Here is a 25,716-nt window from a genome sequence, read left to right as displayed (position 1 = left end):
AAACAACTTTTATTACCCATTCTTCTCTTCGTTTCAGTTTTTTTGATAAATCTGAAATATATGTTGCTGTTTTAGCAGTAAATTCTTACGCTGTATTTATTAGATGTATTTTACATCACAAGTGGTGCGCTCCTCCGCTTTGACTCTGTGTATTGAGATTCTCTAGCACTGTTAAAGCAAATGAAGTTGGAGCCATATCAATTTTTTAAAAAATATACTGGCAAAAGAACCCTATTAGCAACTAAAACTAAAAAGTATTCTTTCATTAAATGAAATAGTTGACTCTCGTTGCTCAATTTACTCTCGTTTGAATATTAACTCGTTGACCAAGGGCAGTGTAAACTCCAAAAAAAACTTCATTCAAAGAAAAAAATGACTGCACCATTGAAATGATAAACCTATGTGTTTCTAATTAACAAAACGGACATTAAAATGAGTTTGGTGTGAACGCGTCTTCCAAATTTCCATTTACTGCAAGTCGGGGAACCCAACTAGTGCAAATTTAAAAAAAAAATGTTCATTGGTTCTGGTACCTTTTATTATATTGAAATACAAACGTTTCGGTCAGATTTTAGTGAGATCAGATGTTTCATTTTGTCACACTTTGAAGCAGTAAAAATGCAGTTTTTTGCAAAGTTTTTGGAACCTGATCTAAACTACATTTTATTATTGGATAAATTAGATATTTTACCACTGTAAAATATTTAATACTAACCAATCATAATCCATCTAACTAACAACCCACTTATTTGTAAGTGCTGAAATTACTTGTAATTTCAGCACCAGAGAGATTTGAATTTAACTTAGAAATTAGTTGCCTCTCCAAGAGAACTTCAGCTGCCGCAAGAAGCCAGTATACTGTAGATCTATTGAGCCTAGCAGCGACTAGTTAAACACCCTGAGACTAGTAGATATAAGAGTAAGATTAGGATCGTTATTAGACTAAGAAGTTGCACGAATCTATCCGGCCGAAAAAAAGATAGCGTGACGAGCAGACGGTGTACCCTATCCGAAATTACGCTATGAGTTAACCACTTCGGTCTTAACTCAACTGGTGCGACTTTAATAGCTTAGAATTAAGACTCTAATAGCTTAGAATTAACCAAAAATAGATTAGAAATTAGACAAAACATTTTCAAAATGTTACACGATAATAACTTAATTGAAATGTCTCTACGACTCAAAAGATCAGAGCCAAAATTCCGCACAATACTGGAACTACCTGGTATTGGAAAAAGACCTCAGACAAAAGACGATATACGACTACATAGAAACTTACCAATTAGTTTCATGGTTGTAAGGCAAAAGCCAACACAAACTTTTATATTTAGAATCTTATTAGCAATGAATTTAGATTTTCATTTGCAAACATAAAATTTTGAAGGAAATCTTCATGATTATTTCAGGCGCTAAACAAAATTATTAAAGTACAAAAACGATTGATAAAAAGATCTCAGATCGTTTTCCTAATTTCTGCAGTATTATTTAAAACATATTTGAAAAATATTTATTGAAAATAAAAATAAAAGTTAGTAGCATGACAATAAATTGTTAGTAAATAAAAATCATGTTGTTGTTCCAGCTTCATCACCTAAACATAACAGCAATCATAAGCTCACTAACATCATTAAAAAACTAAATCTTTTATTAAATAAATTTAAACCATTTTAAATTTAAATTTCCTTCATTTCAAAAATCAGATCATCAAGGCTTATCCTTGGATCTTTATAAAATTTCTATCTCACTAAATTTAAAATCTGATCATCAAGGCCTATCCTTGGATCAAAAAGAACAATTTTGTTCTCCCCACCCACTTAGCAAGTGTCTAACGACCTCAAACGTCGATTCACTATCCAACCTTTCCAAAAGACCCAGGACTAATAGAAATTTTTAAATAAAACTAACCATTCAAATTAAGTTAAACAGTGAAGAACTTCGGTTATTCATTATTCACTTGAACCCTCCTCTTAACAGACTCAGGATAGATCTTAGACTTAGTAATTTTAAAATAGTATCTAACGAACTACTCGCGTTCTAATTATACCTGAACCTTGTGGATCGATTTACTATTCTCCCATCTTTGAACACAATCACTACCCCTAAGTAAGATTAAGTAAGTTAACACCTTAACTTAGACTAGCCACGAAAAAGTAAAAAATCTTTCTCCGGAATCGATATACTTTTCTCTCCAACCCTGAACAAAAAGACCCAGGTTAAGCTAACCAAAAAATCGTAAGGACTAAAGGTCTAGGAAATTAAAATCATTAATAACTTCTTGCATCCCCCATCTTAAACCTTATGTCATTCAAAATTTAGGAAATAAACAAACAATCATTTTACATAATTGTGAAATAGATAACAAAAAATACGATCTTGTAATCACTCCACATACACAAACAGTTGGATACATTCGAACAAAACGACAAACAATAAAAAGAAAAATTATAAACAAACAAAGACAAATCACAAAAAAAAGATTTTCAAAAAATAGAAACGCATTTTCTGAATCAGAAGCCAACAATTTAGACGAACTATACAAATTAAAAGAATCAATAGATAAAAATTGTCCCATTCATGATCAATTATATTTTTCCGACTCAGAAACAATTTCAAATTCATCAAAAAGAGGAAAAAGAAGAATAAAAAAGCAATATAAACACAAACCAGTACACCTGTATAATTGGAATCAACCAATTAGACACATTGATAGTTATATATTAACAGTAATCAAACGAAAAAATGAGCCACACTCAAAGTGACGAAAGTCCAGATGAAGAAGCAGTTTTTCCCTTTCTTATAGATTCACTCGATGATAGAGGACAAACACGATTTTGTAAGAACTTACTCGTAAATTTGTTTGAACCAGGAATCAGTCCATGCAAAGCAGAATTCCCAGATGTAAGAATCAAAAGACAAATTATTGAACATTCTTTGAAAGACATATGTAATCTAACACAGCAATACGGAATCTACACCATAGAATTTAGCACACAAAATACAGCCCATCGTAAATATGTAATTCAAACAGACGATATTGAATTAGAATTTTCAAAAGTATTTATAGAATATATCAAAAGCATACAATATCATAATTCACAAAGAGCAAACTCCATATTCACTAACAAAGTTTTTGCAATAATATATAGTTATATATCTATATTGGAAAAAACAGAAGTTCAAAGCACATCACCGACAGAAACATCCAAACATACAAAAGTACGAAATGAAATCACAGTATTTTCAACATTTCTACACATAATCTGCGAAAATTTTACTAAAGAAGATGTTTCAAAAAACACAAAACATGATTTACAAAAGATTTTAGCAGGGTTTATAATAGATTATTTCACCCACAATTTAGATTTAATTTCACAAACAAGAAAAAATTTCAGACCCCAAAATACCAATGATGACACTGTCCTTTCAGAACAATCAGATTACGTTTGGGACCCTGACTGGTCTCATCCAGCATTTCTGAATATTCCACAAGTTATCTTGAGTTAAGCAATAAGTACCATATCTTTCCACAGAGATTCTGTAAAGTAATACCCTTAACCATTGACGCAACACCAATAAATTATAATACATTTTACCTGATACACGAAATAACAGCTTAAATTCAACAGTCATACATAATGAAAATCTCAATGGAACAAGAAATCTTACACAACAAGATATTCAAACACCATCACACTTCATAAATGAAGAAATCGTCCAAACAACAGCAACAACTACACAACAAAGTATTTCACCAATACACCCCAATCTGACAACACCAAGAAATACAAATACATCATTAACACAGGTAACCTTACAATCAACCGTTAAACCTTCGGTTGCTCCAAAATATTCACATATGGACTATCAAACTTATAGACTAATGACAATACCGTCAAAAACACGAAAACCGTTCACAAGAAACACTTTTGCAGAACACAACTATAATTATGCTCACCAACAAAAAACAAATCAACCCCCCCCCCCAAAAAAAAATACACAAAATTTAAATCACGTATGTTCACATTATTGGAATCTCCCAAAAACATCAATCAATTCAGTAAATTTTCCAGATAATCCACAACCTACACAGGATCATAGTGAAAATTACCCATTTTTTCAACAGAATAAAAAATAAACAACATACACCTTATAACACAAACTACTTTTCATCTGATAATGATGATAATTACCAACCAGATATTTTTGCACTATATACCAAAAAATATCGCACACAGAGATCGCGACAGTCTGAACCATCTCAAAATATGAAAATTTACCCACAAAATCCAACAGATATACAAAATCCACAACAAATGCATATACAAAACCCATTCATCACACAATCTTTTCAACCAATAGAACCACAAAACCCAATGTTAATGCATTCTTATCAACCAACTCAAATGCAAAATGAAATACCGCTTCCATATTACCTTCAGCAACACGAAATAACAAAAAATCAACTTTCAATTTTTTCACAAAAGCCAAATGCCGCAGAATCACTACAGATGACAATGAATCTATACCTCATGGGTGGATCATCAATATCATCCAATAAACCACTGATGGTATTCACAGGAACAGACCCTGAATATTCTGTAGAAGATTATCTAAATGCAGTAACAGCTTATTTAATTTTAAACATAGGACCTGAACCAATTAATACGCCACTACATCAAAATTGGATACATAGACGCACAGCGCTAATACAAACCACACTAGATGGCGCAGCTCAAAAATGGTTTTCAGTATTACCTATAGAAATAAAATCAGACTGGAAAAGATTTACACAAGAATTTTCAAAAATGTTTGACTCCGAAAGAAATAAACAACACCAAAGAATTTTATGTAATGAAATTCGCAGATTACCAAAGGAAACAATTAAACAATTAGCAGTACGAATCGAAACACTAGTTCGAAAAGCATATTCACTTAATACACATGACTACAAAAACACAAAAATGACAGAAATTTTAATGATCACCTTAACACCTCAAATAAGGAAAATAGCTATAAAAAAGAGAGCATCTCATCCTTCCTCAATTCGAAAACCAGATTTAGGTTTTAGAAAATTAGTAGATAAACTAGAACAAGCAGAAATCACAATGAAACTCGAAGAAACAGAAAATCTAAAACTACAATATGTTAATCGATTTAAAACAAATACTACACATATAGATAATGTACAAGAATCAGACACAGACCTGATTGAAAAAATCACTGAAATACTAAATATCTACGGAAAACATCCAAATTTTAAAGGCAAACCATCTTTCAAACAATGGTGTAATTATTGCCGACGATACGGACACAGTATTTCCGAATGTAGACAAAAACAACAAGACAATCAGAATAAACCTCAAAAGCACAAAGAACCAAATAAATCATTCTATCAATACATGAAAAAAGACCAAAAGACCAAAGCAAACAAAAATATATATAGAAATAACAGTTCAGGAAAACCACTTCCAAGCAACTCAAATTACACAAAAAATCAATCACCATATAACTCAAGTTATAGAGGTAGATCACCCGAACGAGGAAATACACGAAATTTCTCACAAAATATATATAACCGATCGAAAAGCCAAAATAACCAAAATAACCATTCACGATCGAATTCAAATACAATAGAATTTGTTTCTGAATCCAGTTCCCAGTCAAACCCAAGGAATAGACACTATTCCAATAATCAATCACGAAACTCATCATACAACAGAAATAGAAACTATTCACACAATAGAAATAGAAGTTATTCAAACAATCGAAATCAGAATTACCCAAACAATAGATCGAGAAATAACTCATACAATAGATCGAATAATCACAGATCAAATGATAACTATCAAAACAGATCACGAAATATTTCACAAAACCGAAACTCAAGTTACAATAATCGATACAGAAATTATTCCCAGTCACCACATAGGATTAATAACCGTAATCCCGATTTTAAACATCGATACAGAAGTAGCACACCAAAACATCGATGAAACGTTAATCAAGTGCAAACAAATGAAGAAACAACTTCAGACCCCCCAGGTATTGATGACACAGGAAGTAATGAATTACAACTAAATCATATAAATTGTGAATCATCGGATACTGAAAGTGATACAGATAATACCATCTCTGTAAATATGATAACAGTCAAAAACGACTATGAACCTATCATATATGAACAACCTTTTACTTCACATATATATATATATTAAAATCAATTTGAACTCCTCCACAATTACTATATTGGACCCATTGATAATACACAAACTACACAAAAAGTAAACGAAAATAACACGGTAATTAAACCCGATAAAAAAGACGAAACACAATGCTCAAACACAAAACAGTTTTATCAAAATATACAAAAAGAACAACCAAGAGAAAAAATTTGGACAATCCCATTTCTCTTAGAGAGTCCAAAAAATAAAGAATTCTAACCACCAGATCTTGAAATTGATTTTTTAATTGACTCAGGAGCAGAATCAAATACAATTAATATTCCCACATGGAACAAAATCAAAACATTGCATCCAAAATTTACACCTCTTGAAACCTCTAGTAAATTAGCAACAGCGCAAGGATCAACAATAGTAAATTATGGAATAAACCAATTATTTCTTCTTCCCACGAGAACAATGGAACAAAACAAAATTTTAAACAAACCATTTAAACAAATATTTCATATTACTGATATTAAACACAATATCATTGGCATACCATTTATATCTAAATATATACCAACAATCAACATCTCAAATAGTAAGATTCATATCAAAGATAAATACACAAAAACAAAAAATACAAACCCTAACATTCTTCCAAAGATTAAACAAACAACCACCATTCTTCTCAAAATTTTACCCCATTTACAATCAGCAACGGAAACACCTGAAACCACTATTGGGAAATATATATAATTTTCATTAAAACAAGTTCACCAATATAACAAAAGTCAAAATAAACAACAACTTTTCATGTCAGACTTCGAATTTAAACCTATCCACAAATTTTTCAAAATTACGATCTCATCCATAAAATATTCAAAAAATGCGAATTTCGACATCATTTCATTACACGTGTATAAAAATACACCATATCAAATAACATTACCCTTAGGACTTTTAGGATATTGTGAAACAAATGCTACAATTTGACCTATAAGTGAAGTAGCCTACCGCGTTAATAATATACTCCAATTATTAGATATTTGCCAATCAACAATTCTTGACAAAGAATTATCCATAACTAATATCATAATTAATGAAAAAAGAAACACAGATTACTTCACAAAAACACCATATTTTAAACCAACATTCGAATTACACGGAAAAACAACAAAAATTTTTAACAATGTTTAATTTTGAACATTCACAAATTACACAAATTGAATTTGATAAATTAGCAAAACAAGTGTTAAAATATTCAACAGTCTACGCAACATCAAAATTTGACGTTGGAAAAATTGGTTTATCACTACACCTCCCGTTAAAACCCGACGCAATTTTCAAAAAACAAAGAGCCAGTAAAGTACCAATTCACTTACATGACAAGGTAAACAGATTACTTGTTATTTTAGAACAATACGAAATTATCTTACCAGTAACTAAAGAAGAACAACCAAAAGATAACACCTTCATTAACTCTGTTATAATTCTAGCGAAAGAAATACCCCACCTGCATTACTTACACGAAAAACTACAGTTGAAATACCAAAAAATATTAAATTTTATCTCGCAAAAGATGAAACATCATCCCGACTAGAATGCAAATATGCAGTAAAAACTGACATTGATCAATCACAGATAAATAATCTACAACGTTTCCCACTTTACTTAGATTGCCAAAGTAATCACTACGAAGTTGATTTACTAGGAACATCAACTTTCAAACCAATTCCATACTCACAATGGATAAAAAACTAATACTCAACAAAAAAGAATAAAACAACACTCGCATAAAAAAGACTTTTTTCCACTAATTGAAAAAGAAGATCTGACCGATAAAATAAATTTATCAGGAATACAAACAAACGATTCAAAATACACAATAAATCAAGTTTTTGACCTCCATGACCCACTTGACACAATTCCCTTATCAAAACTAGAAGTTGACAATATTTTTCTCCCCCCGAACAGATAAAATTACACTTGAACTTTTAAAACAATATCAAAATCTCGACCCAGTAATTAGACAACTAAAATCATGGCACAAATACAAAACTAAGCCCGTAAAAGCAGATACCACAATTTTAGGAAATAAAACACTCCTCCGATATTTCCGAAAATTGAATAACACAACAATTAATGAAAATACAGATCTTTTAGAAAATCAATTAAATGATTCTAAAACTCCCTATCTTCCTTTAAGTATGATATTAATAGCTTTTAATATCTCACAAACACAAAATACTAAAGGACACTCCGGATCAGAAAAAACTCGAACTTTACACAAAATTTTTATTTCCCAAATGCACCAATTTGGATAAAAGTATTATGCAATGATTGTATATTATGTCAATTGAACAAACCTTATCCAAATCAAAAACAAATTGCACAAAAACAAAATTTTAAAGGACAAAGCTTATATTTTAACCATCGCATATCATTCGATACAAAAGGACCAATTTCACCATCTTCTGAAGGAAACTCCTACATTATGGTCATTGTTGACGCATTCACACATTATGTGGCACTCAACCCAGTACCACATTGTTATGCTTATTATGCTTACACGAAGCTTTATGAACATTGGATAGCTAAATTCGGATTACCCGAAATCTTATTTACAGACAACGGTACAGAATTCATAAATAATGAATTCATCACACTATGTCACTTATATAATATCAAACATAAACCACGTACATCTCATGCACCTTGGACAAACGGTTTAGTCGAAGGTATGAACCGTTCACTACAAGAATATCTCAGATGTATCATAAATGGAAATGATACAAAATACACAGAATGGTCAGCAGATGTAAAATTGTTTCCCTTAGCATACAATTCACAAATCACGACAACTTTAGGAATGTCACCATACGAAATGGTTTTTAATCAAAAGCCACGTAAACCAATTATGTTTACAGCAAATGCCCATAAAAATGCACAAGGTTATTGCCAACCAAAAAAAGACTAAATTTTTTATAACCTACCTTTACACACACATGATGAAGATCATTTTCATCACCCACAAATTCTGAAATTAGCCTCCGGCACACATACCGAATGGATATTAAATAGAGATAAAAACACAATGATATTTACCAAAAAGTAACAAAGAAATTGTTACTAAGGCAAAACATTAACGATCAAATTAATTCACGCTTTACACAAGCCACAGATTTAAAAATAGGAACATTTGTTTTAACACCTAACTTTAATACGCAAAAAGGAATCTCTAAGAAAGTACAACCACTTCAAAAAGGACCATACCAAATCACTGCCAAACCCACTGACCTAACGTATAAATTTACAGATCCAACTAAAAAAGAAATTGTTCAACATCGTAACGATTTATTACCTTACTACCCAAAAGAATACGCACTACGCGAATTAACTCAATTATATTCTTTCACAGGTTTAAAAATTATTCAAAATCAACCACATACTGAAAAAAAAATAGATGAACAACACAAAGTTCATCATGAAAAACAAAATCAAAAACAAACCACAACTCAAAACAATACAAAAACGCCAGACCCAAAAATACCTCAAAAAAAGAGAAAAAATAGGAAAATGATAGAAAAAATTCTACCACACGAACAAGAAGAAAAATCAGAACATAGAGAATCATCACGACTTAGAAATCAACCACGTAAAAACTACAAAACATTCATCCCACAATCTAAAATATTAAAGAAAGTTGAATTTCAAAAACAACTCTGATTTAAAATAAATAACTTTTACACCTCTGGATCATTTTGAACTTTCAATTTTCAAAATAACATGCTGACAAAAACGCAACAATTTTAGTTCAGATTCAGCCAATAGGATTCACTTAAATCCGTCACCTTCTATATCTCTAACACCAACCTATTAGCCGAAAGATATTAAACTCCAGACATATCTATAACTATAATTTTACAACCTCCAGGTCAAAAGTAAGCAACTCGCTAAGACTTGACAACTAAAATAAATACCACCATAATATTGCAACCCTCCCCTATCTAATAATGCAAAGATCAACAAAATTTTCCCAACTCAGACCTCAAAAACCCTCCAACCAAAAATAACAAATTAGCCTAAAGTAAAAAAGGACCATAATCATTTGGCCTAAAGTACAAATATTTTAAAAATACCCCAGATCTCCCGACAAATAAAAATAAAGCAAAGAAGACCTCCCGAACACCATAAAATCAGCCTCCAACAATTTTTCACAAAACTCAACCCACTTGTCAAAAAATCCATAAATAACTCGATCACATTTGAATCTCGCCTCAAACAACAAAAAATATTCGACAAAGAAGTCATTTCTTAAATGATTTTCTCTCAAACAGTCAATATCTTAAAAAATGCAATTTTAAATCTTTCGATAAAATTTTTCATACTATTCAAACTTTTGTTCATATTTCTATTTGATACTTTTAAATTTTTTAATCATTTTAATAATTTTTTGCCGTATTTTCTTAATTTTCTACTCCCTATTTGATATATATCTCCAACGTTCCCAAATCATTGATCATATTCACAGATACGATAATTCACAATCTATTTAAATGATACGAACAATTTTTAGAAGAACAGATATTCTTTTACTATTTGTAATTTTCATCATATTTTTATCATCCCTAATACTGACAATGTGCAAATGTGTAAAAAAGGCAATAGTCACATTCGCCTTAGCAACAATCTTTTTAATTCTTTTCTTTGAAGAATACTACAAAAAACATAAATCTTCCCACTAGAAAAATCAATCGGACACTTTCAAAAATTGCTAACCAACAATCACAAAATCAGTCTTCACCGACATCATACCAAGAAAATCCAGCAAAATCCACAACTACCCAAAACCCCCAAACATGCACACGAATTCCTTTTCAAGATAATCCATACATTTTTGAAGAACGACACGCGCGCTTATCCGAACCATTAGAACCAGTTCAACGACAGGCACCCCTAAATGAACCAACATATAATTTGTACCCCAAATTACCACAAGAATTAAGCAGAATAAGAAACATTAGTCAAAACCAAAATACAGTCGAAATAAATAGACAAGTTATACATCCACGACGAAACAGAAGTTTTCAAACCCCTAGAGTTCAATTTGATATACTCCAATCAACAACACCAACTACTTCAGAAAACCCAAATAGTACATTACCAGAAACTCCCCCACTCCTTTCACAACGTAGCACCTCAAGTATACTCTCGGATTACTTAGGTTCAACACCAACATCTGAACAAATACGTGAAAATCCCTTTAACCCAACCCCCCCCATCCCACCGCACGACTACCATATTGGGCAACACACTCATATACACAAGGTGAACCAAACTTAGTGAATAATCCAATAGATATTTCTACGGATACAACACTATCATCATTACCAAAAACATTATCACTACCGTCAACACCATCATTACGACAAAGTTCACCGACGTTTTTCCCTTTAAATTTTCCAAATAACCTCGACGCTAGATATCGAGAACAATCATCAACAAATATCCCTTTACCACTAGATTGGAATACATTCGTAGCACCCCCACCATTACTTGAACAACATTAAGAGAGTAACCGACTCCACAGTTGGGCACTCAATAGATTACAATACAGACAAGATATCCACGAAGATATTCGAGAACACAATATTCAAATACTTCAACAAAATAGTCTCCAATTAAAAATTGAAATCACAATCAAACTTAATAATATTGTTCAACACCCCTACCCATTAAATCCACCAAATATAACAGCTCAACCACTACCGCTACCATTCATAACCACTGAAGTAATATACAAATACGATAGATATACGAAAAACACATTTGGTTACATAACATTTTATAACCTATACTCAGGATTATAATACACATTTATATTCTAAAGAAATTAACATTTCAACACATCTTTTTTCTAATTTTTTTCCGACCAAAATACAAATCCTTCTCCTCGCACAGGACCCCAGGACTTATTAGTAACACACTATGATTGTGAAGAAAACGAACAAAAAACACTACACAAATATGCAATAAATCAAGTATCACAATGCGAAACAGAACCACAAGCTATAGAAACTACAAATGTAATAGCAACGCTGTATTCAAAAGCCCGAGCAACAACAGTCACAGGACATAAATTTACAGCACCATTTTCCGAAAAGAAAGTACATTGTTCACAAGTTTCAAACGGAAATAAAAACCGACTTGACTGCGAATCGTTTTACCAAAGTAACATAGAACGACTTTTACATCTAAATCACGATGGTTGTAAAAACGAATTACCAAGACTAAATCTAACAAGAAATAAAAACACAGACAGAACAATAGTAAATTTTCATGTCTTTGCCGATTCTGTACATCAAGCAGAACTTGAACGATATCAAGAAATTATAAAATTAGACGAAAAATACCCATATAACGGCGCACACGGAAGATTAACTTATGACATACACGATAAACACTGGATACCACACATTGGAATAAATGACCCCTCAAACTGCAAAGCAGACACAAAAAATAAAGCATATCAACAAATAATGTTTTTCGATTAGAAAATACAACTTGAAAAAATACAACTCACACGAGATTTAACTGAAAACACCATGATCTATCAAGGAATTAGATTACCTTGCAAAAATGATCAAGGTTATTGTGAGCCTACAACAAGGACCCAAGCAACAATTGTTTGGTTTCCCGAAGATACATGCACAACGTTCCAAGGAGCAAAAATACACGCTCGAATGATAAAATTTCATGAAAACTTTTTTATAGAATCAATTCCATACGAACAAGTAAACCCATTCCGAAAACAAAGTAATGATTTTAAAAATGTTCATGATTAGAAAATAAATTAACACGTTTCCAAATCTATCAAGAAACAGAATTTGCATGTAAATACAGAAATCCACTTTATAAAACACAATAATCTGAAATACTCGTCGAATACGAAAAAGGTTTCGACATGACCACTGGAAAAATAAAACTTGATCCTTATGCCACAAGTCATCCTATAAATGAAGGAACATCATACATCCCAGTTAACTTTCAAAAAAGCACAGGTCAACCTGTTGGAAAACTAAAACCACATGACAGTAAAAGCACACGCTTACAAGAACTATCACTAATGATTAGCACCTATTTTGGTAATTTTCATTATGATATCCACTTAGATTTTAGACTACACAAATAGTCGAATTTTTGAAGAAATGTCACTCTCCGAATTAGAGACACTTCATCAACTATGCGAATTGGAAAGAACACAAATCCTACAATCACTCGCACTAGCAGTACTAAAAATACCTTACGCAGGATACTTATTATCTGGAAACAGATCAAATTTTCTAGATTACGAAGGAAACATTTTATGGTTTTATACTTGTACCAAAAAAAGTATCACCTCTATATGTTTTTGAAGACAAACGTTGTTATAAAAGAATCCCTATAATTTATAAAAACAAAGTACATTTTGTCGACACACTTTCAAGACGAACATATTTTTGGGATACCGCAGTCCCATGTGGATCAAAAAAACAGCCACAATGTAGTACAATTAATTCCTGATGAAGATAAAAACTATCTCCTTACACCATAACCTACATTATTGCAATCACTCAAAAAAATTTCACCCGAAAGCATCAGAGCTATTGCTTGTAATCCAAATATTGATTTACAATCAATTGGAATATATTCTAAATCAGATATCCAACATCATATTAGAACACAACAATTTCAGGAATTATTAACACAAATGGACAAAATACAAAGACAATCAATTGACCAGAATTTAAGAAAACTTGCCGAAACCGCAGGATTCGCAGACATTTATACACAAGATTATAGCGGATATTTTAAAGATATCAAAGACTACATATTTTTAAACGGTGAAAAATACAGACCACAAGATATTTCACCTATAAATATTTTCAGTTTTGTCACATTAAAAAACAAAATTCTAGCTTTTCTAGGATGGCCCTATTACATCTTAGAAAATTTAACTACCTTATACGCCATGTTTAATTTTATAGGATTTCTTTTCTCACTGTTAAAAGGAATCTATAACACATGCGCTATACACACACAAGTAAACAGACAAGCACATGTAGCACGTATACTATTTGCAGGATTTTTTGGAATTTTTTATCATCAATAAACAAAATATTTTTAGATGCACAAATAAAAGAATATAATACAAAAATATCCACAAGACCAAACACATATAATGAAGAACATAATAATGTAGACACAACACCTACAGCACCACAGATACCAGCCCTACCACAAAACCATCCATTATCATTATATCCCCGTAATTTTCGAAACCCAGCAATCACACATAATCCAAATTTCAGACCAAATGCAACACAAAGTCCCATCCAACACATAATGACACATCAATCACAAAATGATAATACATATGAACAAATTATAGAACAACCTCACACCAACACTTTTCAATCTCAAAATAATCATTTTTTTAGCCCACGATGAGCCGACAACTTGGATCCCTCCATCGCTCAAATTCCCACCCAGCCAACCTCCAAACTCCAATCCCAATCATACCACTTTTTGCTTTCCCACCACACGGTTTTCCGATTATTAATATATCATCAAGCACGAATTCTGATACTAACTCAGATATTTCAGTTTTATATTCTATCTCACAATTTAATAAGTCTAATGTAGAAACCCCCGACGAATTTGCAGACTCCAAACCATCTCCTTCAAATTATACCCAGACCAACTCCTCAGTTTTTTCAAAACCCCCTTTTCAAACAATCCCATCTAATCATCCACTCCCATCCATTTCCACTCCTTCTTACGCTTCCCAAGTAACCCCAACCTATTCTCCACTTCATTCCGACAGATCATATAATAATTCCCCAGATACCCCCCAAATTTCCCGGGAGCTTGATGTTTTTATAAATACTTTACAACAACAATTAATACACCCCAACACCCTTTCAATACATCAACTATCATCCACAATAACATCCTCAAATCCACCTACTCCCACACTCTCCTCAGCTTACACTCCATCATTAGCACAATCATCCACATCCACCGAAACGCTAACTAGCACTCACAGAGCTAAACGCACTTTTAAAAGAAAATTTCCAAATCACCCATTCCCAACCAAACCCGGAACAGCCCGCGAATATATTAATCACTCGCAACACACCAACACGAAAAATTTTCTTGAAATCACCTTACCCTCATTTCCGCAATATACATTAAACACACCTAACGATACTAATGACACACGCAACTTTGTAGATGAACATGTTTTAATACCAATACTTCATTGGACAGCTTATTCTAATTTTACTAACCCCTTTGCCTACCACTAACTAAAACTCATGACAGCATAGAAAAGAACAAAGACATGTTATACAGACTCACCACAACACTAACACCTCGACAATTTACTTACGTTGGATATAAAAAGTTACTAAAAACTTTAACTGCACCCCGAGCTAACGAATTTGCAATAGAATATTACGATCATAATATCATCCGACCTAATCAAGACCAATTTTTAGATGAAGACCGCTTCGCAAACCCGCAACTAACAGAAAAAGTTTTTCATCAAAACATCATACGTATTCACACTAAAATTTTTGATAGAAAGAATGACAACATTATTTCAGAATCACTAGCTAATATCAAGCATACGAGGGCTTTTATGATAAATTTCAGTTATTCTCACTAACCTTTCACTTTCTTTCACCACAGGAACGCAATTTGCACTGTTCCCACGTTATTATTATACGCACTAAACAAACGCACACATATACATACTATCGTTTTATACAAAATCATTTTGATTTACACACCCCATCAGAACAATCTCACCATCGTTTTCAGTTTCTTAACTCAAAGTACACGTCACCATTTTTCCTTAATTTTACATATTGCATCAAAGATACTAACCTCCACGGTATCTTCCGCAACTATGACCCAGTTACCCAAATGTATATATTCTGTCCCATCACGAAGACCTTCAATGCCGAAGAATCCAGACCCTTCCTTATCCCGCATGAACTTATCCAGCCTGTTGAAATACCCATAATAGAATTCATTCACAATACTAAATATAATCATAAAATATCTAACCTCATTCAAAACACACCTTACGAGTTTGCAGTAGGCACCGAAGAACTAAACACCATTAAAGCACGTCAATTGCTTTGGCCACTGCTACAAACTAAAAACATCCTACGCATACTAGCCAAATTACTAACAACATCAGATATGATACACGACATCTTACCACTTGGCTTTTTTCCAGAAGATTAAGGTAAGTATAATTGGAATTACTCTTAACTTATAAATTTAATTTAGTACTAACCATTTTTTATCAATGTTTGATTTATATTTCTAGTCTTCACACCACGATCACCAACAAAACAGAAAAATAAAATAAAAATACAAATTTGTTAAATTATCTTCAAATTCATTAATTTCTTGCACTAAATAATGTAGTAAAATTCATATCAAACGTAGTAATTTCATTTATAAATTATTTCCCCACGAAGCAATAAAATTAAATACGATGAAAATTTATAATTTCAAATTTCCCCAAAACGCAGTAAAATTCAATTTCAAGGCAAAAAAATTGATAAAATGAGAAAGCAGTACTAACCTTTTCAATATTTTCATTCACTCGCACAAGAATTCTGTTCAAACTCACACAGCTCGCCCACGAAGAATTGTTTAAATAATGATTTTAAGTTTCAAGCTTTCACTATAAACAACTCTAACACACGATAACAAGTTTCAGACTTTACTTTAACCCGGTTGGAAAGGAATTATATACTAAACCAAACTAACCAACGCAGCTTACTAAAAACCACAAATCATAAAATAACAGCATGACTAAGAAAAGACAACCAACGATACCCAAACCGGATTAACCCAGTTTAAAAGTGGATAATTTTTTCTTTTGAAGACTATTTTAAAGTCTAATAAAGAAATAATAAAACACAAAAAAGTCGCAAGACAAACCCATACCAAAAACAATTTGATTTTTGAAAAAAGGACACAACCAAAGTAACATAAGAAAGACCAACATAAACCCAACATAAAACGTTATCACATAACAGTACCTCTCAAAGAAACAGCATGCAATCATACTCCCACTCCTGGCCTAACCCACCAGAGAGGACGTCCTGAGCATGCTCTATAGCCGGCCTAACCCACCGCGCTACATCCACGCTTTGTGACCACACTTCTATTTTTAATAAGAGGTACTCAAGGGTGAGTAACTCTTCAAAATAACCGAACTAAAACAAAACGCTTTTGCGAAAACAACTAACTAATATCATGATTAAAAAACCGAATTAACATAATTTTTTAAAATGTAAATCATACTTTGCAGTATCTAGATCATACACAATAACAAAGACGAACATCCAAAGACTAGATGATCCCATCACACTCGAACAAAAGAATGGCTGAAACACAACCGACATGCCGTCCACAATCACAACTCAAAGGATTTAGAGTACGACTTGACTTCGCAGAAAAGGACTTCATTGAACTAGAACAATGACCACCTCGATGATCAAGTATACGTGCAGATCCGAGTTACAAAGCATCCCTTCTACACACGATCTTCACGCCATTCCCAGACGAGGTTGCACACAAAACAAGTTCTCTACATAATACAGAAAAAACTGTCATAGCAAACCATTTCGAAATCGGATTGATTTCATTTGGGATCACAGTCGTTGTCGAATGACGACATAACAATTTCCTATCCATAATTCCAGCGTCCTGGAACGTTCTTCTCCAAGAGGATTCGGATAAGAAAATGATGTTCGCCAAATACCAACGTTCATCATCCATCCTTCAAATTGCAGAGGAAAGATAGTTCTAAAAAACTCTGTAAAACCCGGATGGGTGGAACCTGATCTAAACTACATTTCATTATTGGATGAATTAGATATTTTACCACTGTAAAATATTTAATATTAACCAATCATAATCCATCTAAATAACAACCCACTTATTTGTAAGTGCTGAAATTACTTGTAATTTCAGCACCAGAGAGATTTGAATTTAACTTAGAAATTAGTTGCCTCTCCAAGAGAACTTCAGCTGCCGCAATAAGCCAGTATACTCTAGATCTATTGAGCCTAGCAGAGACTAGTTAAACACCCTGAGACTAGTAGATATAAGAGTAAGATTAGGATCGGTATTAGACTAAGAAGTTGCACGAATCAATCCGGCCGAAAAAAAGATAGCGTGACGAGCAGTCGGTGTACCCTATCCGAAATTACTCTATCAGTTAACCACTTCGGTCTTAACTCATTTTACTGCCCGCAAGTTCTCCGTTCGATCACGTTCTCTAATTAACAAGAATCCTTTAACATCAATAAAATTATTCTAAAATGTCGAGAAACAAAAAATCAAATTGATGTTCTTTAGTGTCCAACGGAAATTTCACATGAGAACGTGGACATGGAGATCGTTTTCTAGAAGCGTGAACCCAAAATTGACTTTTGTAGTTAAAAAGATTCCATACATTCAAAAACTGCATGAAAACTGCATGATTCCCCTTCTTTCACTTATAGAAAAAGTATGGCTAGCTCAAAATCGTATCCGTGAATCTGTCAGAAGTAGATTGATCTTAAATCTCTGTCATGAGGCGACCTTCGGTACCTCATTCTATTCTATTTATTTATGTATGTCTTATATAACTATGTCTTAATTATCTAATTATAGTGCAGTAAATTGATTCAAGGACAAATCTCACCAGCCAAATCGTTTGTCACTTGAGAATCTGAAACGGACAGTTGCGAAAGCCTAATGTGTGAAATCTAGTCGATAAAAACATTCATGTTAATAAAACAATCTAATCAATCTGGAATCGTTATTTCTATATACATTATTCAATTCTACCTATTTATATATCATATTCAATTCAGTACTCGATTTTTACAAAACTGTTTTCCCTACTCCAACTGAGGGAAATCTCATGGCGCAGCCAGCAGTTCCTGTGAATGCAGACAGGACTGACCAACTCGGAATACCACCATTTTGGGCGAAAACATCGGTTAAGCAAGCTTTCATTTGGGAGACTTGGGTGGGACAATTTTTCTTGGCCGTTAGTCTTAAAGACATAATTTCACCGGGGGAGGTGCTCGTTGCCCCTGCAGAGTTAGTTGATGAACCTTACCCGAAGCCTGAAGCTCCCGGGATTGATGAAAAAAGCAGCAGATATAGACATTAGGAATCTTCGTGTCGCAGCAGCTAATAGAAGGATTGACGAGTACAATCAAGAGAGGAGGAGGAAAGGGCCTCGCATTGGACATAACTTGTGTTACCATGAGGCAGAGGCGCGTTTGAAATCCCGACTCTTCTTCGCACCGGGAAATGAAGGAAAAAAAACAAGTTTTGGATTCTTACCCTCATCTGGACCTCAATACTTGCTTTTTATTGATTTTCACAAATGTTGCGAAGATCTTTTCAAGGCAGAGCGGGACTACAAAGTCGAAAAATCAAGTTGTATAAAACAATTTTCATGCAGGATAATGATTCATTTTCCTCGTTCTATGCGCGACTTAGCGCTCAAACTGCACTGTGTAATTGGCCGCTCGATCAGGAAAGGGCGACGTTGAAGGATTTGTTCATTAGCCGCATTCTCGATGTGGAGGTTCAGCGGCAACTAATCAGAGCGAAGAGTAATCTTGATGATACGCTGCAATTGGCATTGGAGAATGAGAAAGAGGCTAAGACCTCAGAACAATTTCAGAAGCTACTCCCGCATAACAACACTTCTTCCCACAATACCAACTCTATTCGAGTCAAGCAGGAACCGACTTCGTCAGCACAGCAATTCAAGAATCAAGGAACCAGCAGCCCTGGAGGAGGTGTCAACCGCCCTAATCAACGTCAAAGTCAAAATAAACCGTGTTATTTTTGCGGTAACCCGTTTTCCTTCAAACACCGCCGGTCGTGTCCGGCCAGAGAAGCTACTTGCAATGCTTGTAAAAAGAAGGGCCATTTTGCTATGGTGTGTAACACTACGAGGCGACGTGTTAACATGGTACAACATGAGGAGGTATCTTCCGGTCAAGAGTGCAACCTAATTGACGTAAACGGTGACAGTGAGCCGGAATATGGAGTCATGGCATTAGACGTTGTACAGATTAACAATGTAGAACTCTTTTTTCTATGCTACGGTGGACACTGGCAGTCTCGTGTCTTTCTTGAACAAGAAAAAGGCGGAAATACTAATGAGGCGGCTTCCCAACGTTAAGTTTGAGGACGTCGGGAGATATCCGTTAAGTGTTACTTATGTTGATTATAATAAGAAACAAATTAAACTGTTTGGATCACTAGAAATCCCAATTACGTCGAAGGGATGGAAAATCAACAATGCGTGTTTCTTAATTTTCCAAAAATGGTACAAGGAATTTGCTCGAGCTGAACCTTCATGAGCAATTGGGAATTGAAACGGTGCAACGCAAACCGGCGGAATTTAGCTTGGCGGGAGAAGAGCAGGAATTGGATCCGACCTCACAGTTCTGGAGGGATTATTTTGTCAAAAGGTACCCTAATGTGTTCAGCAGGCTGGGGAGGTCAAAAAATCATAAAGTATTTACAAACTTTAAAGACCCTTTGGTGCCTAGACAGGTTAAAGGCCGAAAAATCCCTATACATTTAGAAGATCGAGTCACGGCTGAGATTAAAAAGTTAATCAAAGACAAGCACATTGAAAAATTAAAAAAGTGTACCACGGATCATTTCATCGCGCCTGTAGTACTAACAACAAAAAAGGACGGGTCTATAAAACTTGCACTCAATGCTAAACCCATGAATGCCAAATTCTGGCAAAACAAATATCAAATGCCTAATATGCATAAATTAATTGACTCGGCGGCTCAAATCATCACTAGACACACCTGGGAACGTGTGGTTTACTTCTCTTGACCTTAAATTACGCTTTCAGTCAATTACCTTTATCGGAGCTAACCAGTAGTCATTGTAACTTTAGTATTTTGTGTGGAGAGGCAACAGGCACATATCGATTCAAGACTGGTTTCTACGGACTGACGGATATGCCTACGGAATTCCAGAAAGCGATGGACTGTACTTTACTTTACATATGTTACCTTGATGATATACTGGTTGTCACTAAAGGAAGAGTTGAGGATCATAATGTACTGGTCGAAAGAGTCTTGAATCGATTGAATGAAGAAGGATGGGCGTTGAAACTTAGTAAACGTGAGTTCTCAGTTAACAAGTTAATCTGGTTGGGGTACGAAATCGATGAAAACGGTTACGCCCCGAAATTCTCGAAAATAGAGGCTATTAAATACCTGTTGCCACCAAAAACATTTAAGCAGTTAAGATCGTTTATGTTGAATCTCAATCACCTTCAACGTTTCTTTCCGGATTTGCACAAATATACAGTCGCATTCAGAGCTTCGTTAAAAGCGGAGAATGGGAAATCCTTTTTGTGGGGGGAAGGGCAAGATCATGGGTTCCAGAAAATTTAAACTTCATCGCAAACATCCCTTATTTGTTTCACTATGAGGCTTCAAAAGCTTCTCGAGTTAAATGTGACGCAAGTCACAGCGAGCTGCGGGCTTGTTTGGAACAAGAAGTGGAACCAAATGTTTGGGCCCCGATAGCGTTTGCCTCTAGGTTTCTAGACTCCGCGGAAATCAAGTATAGTACCAATGAGTTAGAGCTTCTGGCCATTATAAGATCGTGTGAACATTTTCGTACATACTTACTTGGTCAGCGTTTTGTTATCCTAACTGATCATAAGGCAATTATTTCCGCCCTCAACGAAACGTATGGCAAGAAATTTTATCAGTCAGGACTCTCTCGTTGGGCGGACGTCTTATTCCGTTCGATTATCAGATCGAACATATACCCGGTTCATCCCTGGGTATTGTGGACTATATGTCAAGACACCCGACTTTTGAAGCACCTTTACCGTCATAACATGATGAATTGTTTGTCATTAAATCTATTCAAGCTTTTCATAAGGCTTTAAACTCGATTAGTACTCAACCCAGATCTCAAATAGTGCCGGTTGGGCAAGTTTTATAATGTAACCAATTTCAACCAATCAGATCGTTTGGTAAAACTGGAGGCAATATCAGCTACCTCTTAACTAAAGCGGTGGACCAATCACCAGTTGCTTCATATCACCAATCGCATGTTGGCAATCAGTTTCGCTCGTCGTTCCTAGAGGGCTTCGAGAATAATACTCTACTTGTTAACCAATCCCTCAAGGGTATGCTAATTTATCGTCGAAATTTCTCGCCGCTAGAGGGCGTTAATTTGTGCTCTCAATCAACCAGCCAATCAAATGTTACTATGCAAAACTGTGATTGTACATCATCGCCGCGAGAGGTCGACTTTTCATGCTCTGGTAGATTCGACCAATCACAGCTCAAAATGCAAATGAGATACGCTAAACCGGAAGTTTTTGATCAAACTCGTTGTCTCCGACCTTACATCTCAGAATTCTGTCACGCTATGGATACTTCAAATAATCTTGCTCAAAACACTACTCTACTCTAAATAACTCTAATACTTCAACAATACTATTGACTTCGCAAACAACACGATCGAATAAACAAATCTCCTCAACTTTGTTGAAAATTTTTCTACCAGTTCCCCTAATTTTCGTACCTCAAATCAACAAAGACCGGGACTCTCAATAGTTCGCCCTATGAATCGCCCGAGCCGCTTTGATCAGATACGGACCCGAAACCTTGCCAGAATGCGACATTCACGAGAAAGTTTTGTGGTCACCCGAGGACAGACTACAGGAAAGGCCCTTGCTCAGTTCCTCGACAACTGCCGGAGGCAGAGACAGACGAAACAGGCCAGACAAGGGGATACACTCAGACTGGGGGTTAATGCCATCAATAACCACAAACCGTTGGTCACTCCGGACAAAAAGAAAGTGGTCCGGTCACCAGGCTTGTTCGATGTGGATCTGCTGGGAGATCTGACAGGGGAAGACCCGTTCCTCGGACCGATGAGGACTGCGATCATCAATAAGGATGTGCAATCCTTCAACAAACAGGGGCGTACATGGCTCAATTTTGGACGAAGGCGGCGGTGGTGAACAATTGTGTCCTGATAGACAATAAGTTGGCCATACCCAAACAATTACGAAGTGCCATTCTGATTCGACTCCATCGCTCGCATCCTGGCCAGGCGGCCATGATGGACGCCTCGGAATATATATGGTGGCCATTTCTCAATCGCCAAATTGTCAACCTCTGCGAAAAATGCCCGGAGTGTACTTTATTTGTTAAGAACATCAAAACTTCAGCGACTTATAGCTCTGCTAAGCCGTTACCAGCGTTGTCCGCTCCGAATCAAGAATTGCAACTTGATTTTGCGGGTCCGTTAATAGATGATGAGAAGGGGAAAATGTACATTCTAGTCGCAATAGATCGTTTTTCTAAGTTTCCATCGGTGATGTTAAATAAGACAACCAGTGCGAAAAAAAAATAGTCAAATTTTTACGATCGTATATTCGTAATCATGGCATACCGGAGAACATTAGAACAGATCACGGATGTGGGTTTAACTCTAATGTTGTTAAAGATTTTTGCAAACGTAGAGGCATAAAACATATCCTCACAGCGGTGGGGGATCATCGGAGTTGTGGGTTGGTAGAGAGATCGATCCAGACTATTAAACGAAAGCGGGAACAGAAAAACTAGATCCTAATTTTAAAAACTTGAAGTCGACTTTACATCAAATTTTTGACGATATTCGGAAAACAAAGCATTCTACGTTAAAAATATCTACGTTAACATTACCGGAGAAATAAAAAAACATTAAAAATTCTACGTTAACATTATCGGAGAAAGCCTAAGACTGAGTTTTCGATAGCGCGTGATAATATTGTTCATTCTCCTACTTCAGCGCAACGACTGGAGAGAAACCTCCTAAAACCGGAGCAGCGATTGAGCCAAGACTACAGCCGCGATAGGGCTAAAGTTGTACCCAGAGGAGAGTCACACAGTCCGGAAATCCCTTGTAAATTCAAGCCACTCTTTGGTGTGGGCGAGCGTATAGCGGACAGTCAACCTTACAAGGCCTTGGAGATCCTTGCAAAGGCGGCTAACACCTGGAAGCAGTGAAAACAGATTGTGCCTCCACAACAGGGACAAGAACTTCTCCGCGAAATGGCGGCTCGTAATAGTGACCTCGCAAACTCGCTGAAATCGGGGATCACAAAGGGAACTCTGCGCTTTTACGACAACGTTCGAGATACTTCAGCGCTAGCACTCTCGCAATCCCAGCGAATGAACGTGTCGTCCTCTTCGAGGCCCAAAAGACTCTCGAAAGCACGTAAATTAGAAAAATTAGTTTTACAAGATCCTCTAAGAGTCAAAATCTTTCGGAAAGTTCTTGATCAAAAATCGGGAAAACCTCTGTTCAAACTAGCAAAAATCATGATTACTCGTGTTACGGACCATACTTACATTACTGACAAAGGGAAAGTCTATCGGAAAGAGCACTTAAGCCTAAAACATAATTTTAACCACCCTAAGTTTTCAGCTACGTCTAGCACGGTGGGAGAACGATTCCAGAGACGTATTGCTCCTCGGCCTCAATCTCAGCCATCTACTTCTCCAGCTCCGAGGCAAATAAATGAACCTTCGAAGTGCAAGGTGATTGAACTAACGGGAGAGTCATCAAGCGAGGACTCCTCAATCACCGGACCCCAGCTTGAGTTGGTGGAGGCACCTGTTACAGCGCCTCAAGGATTGGCTCCCGCGGATGCTACATCGATAGCTCCGGTTGTCCATCCTATGACAAACCCCGCCTCGACATCTTCCACAGGAGTTCAAGCAACGCCTCAAGATCCGCCCATCACACTTCAGCCACTGATTTCAGGCACCCGTTCCTCAGGCTGCCGCTCAGGGCCCGGCGGCTACTGGTCATACGGAGGAGGGCAATCCAACTACCTAATCTACGAGCGATTTCACCAGATCTTCTGGTCGGCCCTAGAAACCGACGAGGTTTTATGGCGATCCTCTTCGCCATTCGGTTAAGAGCGTAAATGAATCCGACCCTGCGGAGTTTTCGTTTGCAACAACCAACCCCAGAACAGTCGATTACTACACCTTTCACCCCGATTGTTCGAAAAGGATCGCAGTTGCCTTTTCCCAGAACTAAAGAGCAAGCTACTTCGTTTAAAAAAATCAGAATAGACGAGCATGATAAAACCTCTTAAACTTAAAACTCACAAAAACTACGCTCTATTTGGATTATGATTGGGTTATAGCTAACCTATTAACAAGTGCTTTATGTCTTTCTCATTATTCTGCCTTATACATTCCAAAATTTATACTATGATAAATTTTTTCTAGAGGGGGAAGGGTCATGAGGCGACCTTCGGTACCTCATTCTATTCTATTTAATTATGTATGTCTTATATAACTATGTCTTAATTATCTATTTATAGTGCAGTGACAAATTGATTCAAGGACAAATCTCACCAGCCAAATCGTTTGTCACTTGAGAGTCTTAAGCGAACAGTTGCGAAAGCCTAATG

At 35.3% G+C, this 25,716-nt stretch overlaps 2 protein-coding genes across 2 annotated transcripts in view; one reads left to right on the top strand and one right to left on the bottom strand.

Annotated features, from left to right (window-relative positions):
* Positions 1–25,716, bottom strand: part of LOC134838937 (kalirin-like) — a 364,473-nt gene that overhangs the window by 274,763 nt on the left and 63,994 nt on the right. The window lies entirely within an intron of this gene.
* On the top strand, positions 19,621–20,430 carry LOC134839800 (uncharacterized). Its single transcript, XM_063855422.1, has one exon. It carries the CDS (start codon positions 19,621–19,623, stop codon positions 20,428–20,430), a length of 810 nt encoding a protein of 269 aa, XP_063711492.1.

This window comes from Symsagittifera roscoffensis, chromosome 2 (assembly GCF_963678635.1).
Source record: "Symsagittifera roscoffensis chromosome 2, txSymRosc1.1, whole genome shotgun sequence".
NCBI lineage: Eukaryota > Metazoa > Xenacoelomorpha > Acoela > Convolutidae > Symsagittifera > Symsagittifera roscoffensis.
This window is presented reverse-complemented; position numbering and strand designations above follow the sequence as displayed.